General features: G+C 46.6%; 1 protein-coding gene across 2 annotated transcripts in view; it reads right to left on the bottom strand.

Moving 5' to 3' along the window:
• Positions 1-12,274, bottom strand: part of LOC149334775 (histone-lysine N-methyltransferase SUV39H2-like) — a 59,815-nt gene that overhangs the window by 39,280 nt on the left and 8,261 nt on the right. For both annotated transcript variants that reach the window (XM_089551397.1, XM_089551398.1), the window contains 2 exons: positions 10,222-10,346; positions 304-451 (listed from right to left, as the gene is read on the bottom strand). In XM_089551397.1, the coding sequence (XP_089407523.1) occupies positions 304-451; positions 10,222-10,346 (273 nt within the window). The remainder of the gene's footprint in view (positions 1-303; positions 452-10,221; positions 10,347-12,274) is intronic.

The following is a 12,274-nucleotide window of genomic DNA, read 5'->3' as shown; positions in this document are numbered from 1 at the left end:
AGAAATAAAAATAGGCGCGGACTATTTGCTACTACGGACTACTACGTATTACTCCGCCGATGACAGAGCGGCAAGCCGACACGGGCGCAAGAAACAAGCGCAAGAAACAAGAACAGAAAGAAAGCAAACAACAGGACGAGTGCTAATTCACAACCTTTCTTTCCGTCCACCGTTTTTTGCGCTATTTTCCTCAAGCATGTATCACCAACTCCCCCGTTTCGCCATTGTATTTTTGCACATTCACAGGTAAGTGACTTTGTCGTTATGGTGCCCATGGAAAGCAAGCAAGCAAAAAAAACGCACCTCTTTCCTCATGTCGGCAATCTTCTGCTTTCTGATAAAGCCATTGTCCGGCATACTGAAGCCACACAGCCTGCTCAGCACGGCCACATCTGGATCTTCAGCCCTGCAGGCAAGACGAAGTGCCCTCTGGACGAGGCTGCCTCTGTAGCTGCGCCACCAAAAAGTGAGAGCCAATCCATCAGTCCTCTCCACACCAAACCAGGCAGCGTTGAAGAACAGCAAACAGGGCTCTGGGCGCACAATCGTCACACAATAAACAACAATTTCCCATTCGTTTGCTGAAGGCCTCTAGATGCTGCCGGCACAGTTTCACTTCTCAAAGCTGTTGCGGCATACAATTTTACCGCATAAATGCGTGCAAGGGCCACACTTTTTTTTTCAGATTCGGGGGCAAATTTTCGTGGTGCGGCCCATACACGCGATTTACGAAAAAAAATTTTTTCAAAGCAAAAACACACCAATCAGGGAATGAGCGGCATTTATTCTACGTTCAATCGTCCCTCACGGAGTATTTAGACTCTGAGCTGGTGCTGTGCTCTGGTGCACGCTCATCCCAATGAAGCCGCGCAGCATGTCCGCCGTCAACGCGTAGCCGTTGTTCCGCATTTCCATCACATAGCAGAGCAGCTCTTTTTTCCAGTTCGAGGAACTGCACGGCTCGCCTCGGAAAGAGCACCCTTTTGATTGCATGATCATCGGACGCACTTCCCGACCACGTCGAATTCCCTGTCCGCCACACGCTTGCCGTGTTTGAGAGCTAACTCCCAGCCCTGTAGCTGATAAGGTGCTTGCCCATCGGGCTAAAACTGCATTGCTCGGTGGCAGCACGCGAAAGCCACAACTACGGTGAACGCGCTAACACGCCGTAAAAGACTGGTCGCGGGGAAAAAAAAAATTGACGACGATGATGATGGCTGCCGCCTCGGGCGCCATCCATGGACGGTTTTTGGAAGCTCTTGTGCGCGTGCTTGGCCTCCGCGATCGAGCACATCGTTGTTCGCAGCCGGAGCTGATCGCGGAGGCCACGGCGTGTGCATCTAGAAGGCTATTCCCGCCTGGGTCATGGAAAATTCAGGTGCGGCCCTTACACGGATTTATTTTTTTTAAACATTTCCTTCGGGAAAATGGGGTGCGGCCCATACACGGGTGCGGCCCTAACACGCGTTTATACGGTATAACAAAAACTTCTTTATTTGTCTTAACAGTTGCCATTTGCAGCACGCAATATGCTGCACCGTTAACTCTTTCGCTACTAGGCCAGGGGCCATCAGTCACAAATGACCGACGTTTTGAACCTGCCGCCAAAAATTCCATACTGCACTCCTGGACAAGCTGCGCCATCTAGTTTACTTCCATAACACCATCTATTTGGTTTCAGTTTTGCTTTTTTCCTTTTCTACCATGGGGAAGCAACGTGAAAAATGCAACTTTGACTAGACTTAGTCTGCCAGTTGCTGAGCATGCCGTCCATTTCACCTCAAAGACGAAAGGCTGCGCTAAGCACTTTTGTCAGTTCTTATGCCGTCCTTTTTTTTATTTTTTTTTAGCGAGTTAGACAACCGTTTGGAATGGTCAGATTTCAGTTTCGACTGAGAGACTTAGTCCCGGAGGCCCAGGACATCAGTACGTGCTCACAAGTGCATCGTTTTACCGTTCACGCTGTATCTTATGTAGTAATAAGGGAGTAATTACTCATTGACGTCCACCCGAGCGTAGCCATACGGCTACAAAGGAAAGCTATGCAGCTTTCTCAGAAACTTCGTAGTTAAAGAAAAATTCGTCCTGGTCCGGGGACCAGTGCGCTTATGTAGTGCGCTTCTTATGTAGTGTAATCATAGTGCACTTCATTTGTAAACAATGAGATTGGTTTTATTTGGCGCTTTAGGGTCTCTGCAACCTATTGCCAAGATATTTTACCAAATACACCAGCAGAATTTTTATTATGATGATATCAAGGAAGGCCACGGCCCTTTTCAACCCACTGAACCCATTTGTTACCCACAGAAAAAAAAAATGACGAAAAGGAGGAACTCCAAGCTCCGCTATAAAAAAAGAACAGAACTTGGAACAAGTGTAATGTGCAGCACATCCCATATCTACCTCTTCTTCAGGTCCTCTCGCGAATGCTTTCTCTAGTGGCACAGCAGTTATTCCCTAACTTGAAAGGACACAGAAAGCGCAGTGTACTACGTACGCAGCTGAAAATTGCAAGAATGGTAGCCAAGATGTGCAACGTATTGTATATTTAATTTTTTTGTAATTAACTTCTGGCTGAGTGCACTGGTTTATCTTTGTATTGCTTGTATGTTTTTTTTTGTGTTACCAGCATATTTAACCAACAAGTTTTCAAAAATTTTCCGACAAACTCGGGCATTTTTTTGCTCGAAAGTTTAAACCGATAAGCTCATTTTACGCACTACAATGCACAAAACATTTAGCACTTCTTGAAGAAACAGTTTTTATTTCAGGACAGTCAAGATGTGGCATTTTTTCGCATTAAGGAAAGAGTTAAGCACAAGGGTGCCTGGCATGAGTGCATTTTTTTTATTTACTTATCCAATACTGCCTTGGCTGCCCTTCGGCAGCCAAGGCAGGAGGGGGTACAAACAAAAGACAATAAAAATACACTCTTGGCGTTCACATGAAATTACAAAATGAACACTTAATAATCAAAAGAACAACATATTGCCACTGCATCCACTTGGCTGGGAAAAGTGCCAAGAGGAGCCTGTCCCAGTGACATGACTGAAAGTTGGCCAAAAGTTGGCCAAAAGTTGGCCAAAAACTGGTGCCAAAAATTGAGCCTTTGTTGTTCAAAGAATGAACAAGAAACTTTCTCTAGCCAGCTAACTTTTGCACGGGAAAATATGTCTCTGCTGTGAAGAAAACGCACTTCAGTCATCACTAGGTATGACTCTAGGCTGGGGAAACTCTAGCAGGTCTCCCATGTTCCAGTGCCATACATCACCAGTTTCAGACAGGGACACCAGATATTCACCACATTTACACAGGAGCGAGTAAGGAAAAACCCGCGACTTCTTGTGTAGTAGTGTCGATCACGCATCCACACACATCCTAATAGCCATAAGGCTCACCTAAGACAGCCTTGAAATTGTGCAGCAAATGAGAAAATGAGAACAAAAGGGACCTGGCAGGACAAGGGGACAGGCAAATGCAGTACCAGCAACTTAAAAGAAATCTTACTACGCATACAGCTGAATTCTTTGCATATAACTCATGCACAAATAATACCTTTTCCAGTCTACTTCAGAAATTAAAAAAAAAAAAAAAACTAAACAGCCCCATGGAACTAGCCCTGCCATCAGGCGAGGAAAAAAATCACCGGATGGTTACGAGCATGTAATGTGAAAGTTTCAGCGTTAGCTGTGGTGCGACAGCAAAGAATTTTTCACAGACATGTTCGGTTTTGTCCTGCAAAATCACTCAGCTGGAGGTGAATTCCGACTACAGTAGAAAAGAGGAGAGGTGTTGGATTGGTGCACCTTGGATATGGAGCGGGCGTGTCACATTTCTGCCACTTGCCCAACACATGGCAAAGCAGTAGCAGGGGCCTATGACAGCGCTGTTTGCAGTTGTCACAAAGCGTACTCTGGAGCTTTTTTCACACAAGTCTTTACAGAGCGGTGTTTGCATGGCTTTTCAAAGGAAAGGAAGTGCCCCGTGCCCCACTGCACAATAGGAGACAGCTTTTATGCCACAAAGCTTGTAGTTTTTCAGTTCAAAAGGTGCCGTGAACTCTGTGTACAGCTATTTCAAGGAACAACCACAAATAACGCATAAATCAACAACGCTAATTGCATGCTAGGGTTACTTACGTCGTGATTTTTTCAACGTTCCTTCTTTGAAACTCTTGTTATATAAAACACTAATTCCCTCCAAACTGGAGTATGCAACACCAGTCTGGGATCCTCCTTATGACAGTCATATTATCACTCTTGAGATGGTTCAAAACAACTCTGCGCGTTTCATCCTCACTAATTACCACCACATTGCAAGCATAACTACTACGAAGTCTAGTCTTTCACTTCTATTGTAGTCACTTCGTCGAAAAGTGTCTCGTATCACATTGTTTCACAAGTTGTACCATCATCCTGTACTGCACGGTCGCCTTATACATATCACAGCCGTTTTATGCATCCAACGTACTGACCATCCTCATTAAGTCAGTTTCGATTCTTGTAACAACAAATACATTTCTCAGTCATTCTTGCCGCTTACTTCGCGCGACAGGAATGTTCCGCGCAGCTATAGCTAGCACTGTATACCCAGGGTGTTATTTAAATTTGTCTCTCTGCTGTATTTTTCTAATCATATTCTTGTGTTTCATATTCAATTCATATTCATATTCTTTATTTATCATACTCCCAGAGGAGTATGATAAATAAATCAACAAATTGGTTCAGACTGGTTCAAATGGGTTCAGGACAAAAATAAAAGTTTTTTTTTGAACGCAGATGGATTTTAATCAACCTTGTTATGCAGTTTACTTTTCTGTGCAACAATGGCAAATAAAATTAAAAATTCTGAATTTCTGTAATGTCTTCTCTCCACCCACTTTAATTTACTCTCTGCGGCAAAAGTATAGGAATTTATGGCAAGAGCAGCAACATCAAATGAACTCAAAATTCACATAAATCAGCTATGCAATGCTAGGATTCATATGATATATATGAAATATGATTTATATGCCGTTGTGCGAGTAATTGGTCTCCCCTCATGTGAGTCGGGAATATCAGATAAAAAGTAGGAATGTGCGAATGGGACAGGACAGGTGAAAGAAGAACGAAAACGACAACACATGTACGTACTCTGTGCAGGGAATTTCTCCTGCAATGAGTACTTACATGGGCGTCATCAGGACCGCCATATGTGTCCTTCACATTACCGCACACTATTGAGAGAGGAAGCTGCTCTGTATCGGCAGCTATATACGGGCAGACCCTTTCCGTCGACCCAAACCCAACTTGCCAGTCCCCCCCCCCCTGCAGCCCCCAACCCAACAAGAGCCTAGTGGGAACACTGGCCCTCCCTAATAACCAAGAGGTCACATTAAACATAATTTCTTTAAATCGCCTGTTCGACATCGCCTTTGTAATCTGCGTCATATATCTCGAGCACCTGTAGCTCAGTATCTTAAAAAACGCAGCTAATTGCGGCTTCTCTATAGCACAGTGTAAAATCAAGATTTTGGCTAATGCTGATGACGTCACCCTCTTTTGTTCTCATAAAAAGAGCATGATAAAAAAAAAAGCATGCTAGGACGTGTTGGCAGCACTTCGTGTCTGCACGGACACAGATTTGCAACATCTTCATTGCGACGTTGCGCTGCGACACTGCTGCAAGAGCTGCACTGTGCGAGGAAGAAGATACACAGGCTACATAGAATTTTTGTGGCTTTTCTGGGGCGCTATCAAAGGGAGCCTATACGTCGACAGAATTTTTTTGCTTCCTTAAAGGTGCAGTGAAGAGGAATCTGAACTCGTCTTTTTGCCGCGGGAACTCAATCTACCTTTCTGTCCTCAACCTTTAATGGAGTCCTCGTGCATTTTCTGTCCACCAACTTGTTCCAGGGTTTTTTATTTTTCAAAACCATTAACCACCCCTTCCTGGCAGCTGTGCTTAATAGGCAAATGTGCACCTATTGGTCTTTTCTGAACATAGTCGTGGGAAAATTCTGTGCCCATACATTCGGTCTCCTCACTCTACACTTTTCCTTAGAATACCTGTACGACCTCTGCAGAGGCAGAAGACTGAGGTTCGGATCAGTCATTACTACCTCTACCCACATAATCTTACTGAAAAACAGCGCGAAAGACGACACACTGACGTCTACCCAATGAGCCCAACTTGTCGCCATCCTGCACCGTTTTACAGCTTCGTTTGACTACCAGCAATCTTCATTGGGCCGTGCAACCACCATTACCCACTGTATTGACACTGGCACCCATGCCCCTTTGCGCCAACGTCCGTACCACGTGTCAGCTGCTGAGTGCCGCATCATTGACGAACAAGTGACCGACATGCTCAAGCGCCATGTGATACAGCCGTCGCACAGCCCGTGGGCATCGCCGGTGGTCCTGGTCAAGAAAAAAAACGGTTCCATCCAGTTCAGCGTCACCTACCGTAGTCTGAACAAGATTACATGCAAGGATGTTCACCCTCTCCCTCGTATAGATGAGGCCCTCGAGTGCCTGCAGGGCACTGAGTTCTCTTCATTGGATTTGCACTCTGGTTACTGGCAGGTGCCAATGGCAGAGGCCGTTCGCCCAAAAACTGCATTCGTCACACACGATGAGCTCTATGAATTTAATGTCGTGCCCTTCGGCCTTTGCAATGCCCCGCCCCTACATTCGTCGTATGAAGGACAGCCTCCTCCGCGGGCTTCAATGGCACATATTCCTTTGTTACCTAGACGACGTTGTGATCTTTTCCCCGGATTTTTCGTCTCACCTCCAGCGCCATGAGACTGTTCTTCGCTGCCCGGCCAACGCTGGCCTCCAACTCAATTTACAAAAATTCCGCTTCGGAGCTCGGCAGTTCACCATTCTCGGACATGTTGTGTCAAAGGATGGCGTTCTTCCGGACCCGGCCAAGTTGCGAACTGTAGCAGAATTTCCGAAACCCACTTCTGTAAAAGACCTCCGCAGCTTTGTCAGCCTCTGCTCCTACTTACGCCGCTTTGTCCGCATTTTCGCCACTATCACTGACCCTCTGACCAAGCTCCTCTCTGGCCACTACCTTTTGGCCTGGTCACCAGCCTGTGATGAAGCCTTTACGACACTCCGCCGCCTTCTGACCACTCCGCCAATTCTGTGTCATTTCGACCCTCGTTCCCTGATGGAACTTCACACTGATGCCAGCGGCATTCGGCCTCGGTGCAGTACTCGCTCAGCGCAAGCCTGGCTTTCACGAATACGCTGTCGCTTACATCAGCCGGACACTCAAAAAAGCTGAAGCCAACTAATCTGTCACCGAGAAGGAGTGTTTAGCCATCCTTTGGGCGATCATCAAATTTAGCCCCTACTTGTACGGGTGCTCTTTTAATGTCACCGATCACCACGCCCTCTGCTGGTTGTCCTCTTTGAAAGATCCTTCTGGTCGACTGGCGCGCTGGGCTCTGCGACTCCATGAGTACGACATTCACAATGTCTATCATTCCGGCCATAAACATGCCGACGCTGACGCCCTCTCACGTTCCCCTCTGCCGTCTGAGGCAGTGCCTTCTATATCCGCCCTGCATTCTTTGATGTTTGAGTCCGCTGATATGGCTTCCGAGCAACGCAGAGACCCGTGGATCGCTTGCCTCTTGGATTTCTTATCTGGCCAGTCGTCTCGACCTCCTTCTCGTGCTCTCCGTCGTCAGTTCCACCATTTCGCCATCAGAGACGAGCTTCTTTACCGCCAGAACTACCTTCAGGATGGTCGCAAGTGGCTACTTGTCATGCCGACCTATCTGCGCTCCTTCATTTGCTCTTTCTACCACGATGATCCCAAATGTGCCCATGCCGGCTTTAGAAAACCTTCACCCGTCTACGACGTCGGTACTACTGGCATGGGATGTACCGCAATGTTCGCCACTTCATTCAGTCCTGCATCGCATGCCAACGCCGCAAAAACCCACCTCGCCGCTCCTATGCAACCACTGCCTTGCCCAGCGCAGTCCTTCGAGCGTGTTGCCATTGGCCTCTACTGCCCTCTTCCCAGCACATCAACCGGCAACCGCTGGATCATCTACCATCGATCATCTTACCCGCTACGCCGAAACGTCGCCTTTACCATCTGGTACAGCCCACGACATTGCATCTTTCATCCTCCATCGCATCATTCTTCGCCATGGTGCTCCCAAAGAATTGCTGAGTGATAGAGGACCGGCCTTCCTATCTGCAGTTGTAGAAGCTCTCCTTCAGGAATGCAACATAGTTCACCGCACCATGTCTGCCTACCATCCGCAGACAAATGGAATGGTTGAGCGTTTTAACCACACCCTCGGCGACATGCTGGCCATGTATGTAGCTTCCGATCACTGCAACTGGAAACGCATTCTACCTTTCGTCACCTATGCTTATAATTCCGCTGCTCAAGCCACCACCATACTCTCCATACTTTCTCCTCTACGGCCGTGAGCCTTCTTGCACAATGGATGCCATTTTCCCATACCGCCCTGATGCTTCTGAATTTACGACTCTTTCTCAAGCCACCACTTATGCCGAAGAATGCCGCCAGCTTGCCAGGTCTTTCACTTCGCACGCCCAGCAGCAGCAAAAAAGCACCCGTGATCCCTCTGCACTTCTTCCCACTTATCCTCGACTCTTTGGTCTGGCTGTGGGTGCCTTCCTCAAGTCCCAGCCTTTCCTCCAAACTTCTCAGCAAGTACCAGGGCCCCTACCACATTTTTAAGCAGACATCCGCCGTCTATTGCCTCATCGAACCCCTTACTCCATCCACTGATCATCGTCACCGAGGCCGTGAAATAGTCCACACCGACCGCCTCTCACCATACTACGACCCCGCCATCGTCACATCACCCTAGGCCGCCAGGATGGTGCCTTTTCGCCCGGGGGCAGTTGTAAGACAGGCCTTCGGCTCCCAAACCATCGACGGCTGGCGCTTAAGGAAGAAGACGACGACAAATGAAAACCGTGCCAATGCTCGTGCGCGTGCTACACTGATCATTGCCTCTGGTCTGTACCGGGACTGTACCGCTAGCCGTTTATCGACACGGTGCCTTGGAAAACGTCCTACATTACACAAGAATTATGGCTTACAAGACTGGGCATCAAAGCAGGGTTTCTGCCAGAGCTCTTCTGTGCCACCCAATCTTAAGGCCGCGTATGAGTACTCATCATCATCATCAACCTGACTACGCCCACTGCAGGGCAAAGGCCACTCCCATGTCTCTCCAATTAACCCTGTCCTGCTGCGCCAGCCGCGGCCACCGTATCCCCACAAATTTCTTAATCTCATCCGCCCACCTAATTTTCTGCCGCCCCCTGCTACGTTTGCCTTCTCTTGGAATCCACTCTGTTACCCTTAAGGACCAGCGGTTGTCTTGCCTTCGCATTACATGCCCTGCCCAAGCCCACTTCTTCCTCTTGATTTCAACTAGGATATCATTAATGCGCGTTTGTTCTCTCACCCACTCCGCCCGCTTCCGATCTCTTAACGTTACACCTATCATTTTTCTTTCCATAACTCTCTGTGTTGTCCTTAACTTAAGCTGAACCCTTTCATTAGCCTCCACGTTTCTGCCCCATAGGTGGGTACCGGTAAGATACACCTGTTGTATACTTTTTTCTCTTGAGAGATATTGGTAAACTGCCATTCATGATCTGAGATAACCTGCCATATGCGCTCCACCCCATTCTTATTCTTCTAGTTACTCGGAACACTGCAACTTGAATGGACTGCATTGAACCTTCCATCCCACGCAGATCGACCGCGGTAGCATGCTAAATGGCATCGGAGTGGGCCTTTTTTCACAATACTATTCGTCAACGAAGACTACACCGAGCCTTATTTGAACTTGGTGACAACTATTCAAAAACTTGAGAATAAATTTGATTTGTTTAAAGTGATTTCGAGCATTCACTATTTGATTAGTTTAACAAATCGAACAGAACATTCGATTCGCTAATCCAAGATTTAAAATATTCAGACACTCCTACTTGCAAGGCATTTCACACTACTGAGCAAATATTACTGCTATTACTGCAAAAATTCAAACAGCTTCTACAATTAACCTGCACACACACATACAACAGAGCCATGCAGTCCCACAGCAGAAGCAGCACCATGGGCTCACACAAGATTTACAAGACCTCACAAGATTTACCTTCTTGGTAGGAGAAAAAAGAAATGAACAGCGCGGGAGATATCAAAGAAGAGGAAACTACAAACCTGGAGTTAGTCCGAATGCAGCAGTCTAGAACTAAGGACATGCAATTCTGCACGCTCTCTTCAGTCTCCCAAGAGTTGAACCTACTGCTCCAGTTCTTCCATTTGATGAAGAACAGTGTTCGATCCTGGAAAATGAGAAGCTGAAATCAGGCCTTCAAAAGCTCTTTTAACTTTCACTAGCAATGAGCCCATCAGGTTTTTTTTTCACTGAGCCAGGCACTGCTCAAAGTTCTCCTTACAAAACATATTTCAATAATCATGGTGAAACAAGTTTTGCTAGGAGAGTTTGTTCAAAACTTGACTACATCATTAAGAATAGATGTAGACTTTTTAAAAAATTATTGACACAAAACTTGATACATAGCAGTTATCATGGTCTAAACCTTCAGCTGTACAGGCACATGGCATATTATCAATACGATTGCCTATTATGGCCAATTTTGTTTTTGAATGCAAACGGCCTGAAGTGCTCTACAATGACATTGTGAGCCTAGGGACTCCACCTGATAATTAAACTTTTAACATGCCACAGGCACAGGAGCATCCAAGACAAGCCACTAGAAAAAAGGCCACTTTTTTACATCAACAGGGTATCTATAGGATCAAGATTTTCAAATCGCCAGCTTTCGATAAGGACTGGAAAAAGGTCCAATTTGCTGTTGCACTGCGGCCCATGCCCTTCGACTACCCGCGATAATCCACGCCTGCCTCTGCTGGGAAGAACCAAAATTTTGAGGCCTAGTGGCGACCTGATGGCACGCCAGCTTGCTGAGACTTTTTTCATTAAGAACAAAAAGGATGACTGCGTCAACGACACCTTGATAAAGTAGTATCAGAAAGAAAGCAGGTTTCTCGCACACACGCAGCAAATGTTTTGGCAGACATGACGACATAAATATCCATGTTCTTCTGAATAAACCCAGTCGAGAGTCTGCGCCCGTCCTAGTCGTCTTCATGTCCGTGTTTTTCTTTTTGCACAGCATCTTTGCTTTACTCACCCTTTGTCACAAATTATTTCATTCTGCACTTAATCGGTCACCATATACCACAGCCACAGCGCACATATCTCACTGCATTAGTCATCCCCTACAAGCTGCCTGGCTGCCATCGCACACTATCACCTTTTCTTCTTCATTCTTTTTTCGAGCAGCAACGGACTGGAATGGCCTACCCCACGACATCATCAATATTGCTTCATCACCTACTTTTCAAGAACGTGCAACCAACCACCTTCAATGCTAAATAATTTTCGCTGTTTGTTTGCTCATTTCAAAGAAATGCCACCCCTTATGTAATACCCCCCCCCCAAAAAAAAACGGGGCCTTTGATGTAATAAACTGAACAGAACTGTTCTTTAGTCGATCTCTAGTCTTTGAACAACATCCGAGCTTAAACACAGTACCGCGTTCACAAAAGTCGGTCCCAGAACCATTACACCCTCCCACAGTCCTCGTATGCTTCATATCTATTGCATCCCCACAGTGCTCCATTCTTCACTATAGTCACATTCCTCCTTCCTTTCGCCTTGAGATGCTCTTCATGGGTCTTTGAATACTCTATTGCTTCAATAACAGCCCTCTGGGTATTTGTACTTCGCCACCACAGTGGCTCGGTGGTTACGGCGCTTGGCTTCTGACCTGAAAGACGTGGGCTCGATCCTGGCCGCGGCAGTCAAATTTCAATGGAGGCGAAATTCTAGAAGTCCGTGTACTGTGCGATGTCAGCGCACGTTAAAGAACCCCAGGTGGCCGAAATTTCCGGAGAGCTTCACTGAAGCATCCCTCATAGCCTGAGTCGCTTCGGGACGTTAAAACCCACAAACCAGCCATCCAGATACTTGTACTTCTCTATGCGTGGTTTTTCACGTCCCAGTACTGATACTGTTCTAGTCCTGTTGTTGTTTTTATACCATAACACCCGATTTTTCAACACTGAATTCAAATGCAATGTTTGCTACTTCCTTCCCACAGACATCTGAGAGGAGTTGCAGCTAGCTTTGGCTATCTGCAAACAGTACCACATCACCTGACAGGTTAAGGCCACCCGAGCAAGT

The sequence above is a fragment of the Amblyomma mixtum genome, chromosome 7 (genome assembly GCF_055824585.1).
Source record: "Amblyomma mixtum isolate Tamu chromosome 7, ASM5582458v1, whole genome shotgun sequence".
Lineage (NCBI taxonomy): Eukaryota > Metazoa > Arthropoda > Arachnida > Ixodida > Ixodidae > Amblyomma > Amblyomma mixtum.
The sequence above is the reverse complement of the archived record's forward strand: the minus strand, read 5'-3'. Positions and strand labels throughout refer to the sequence as shown.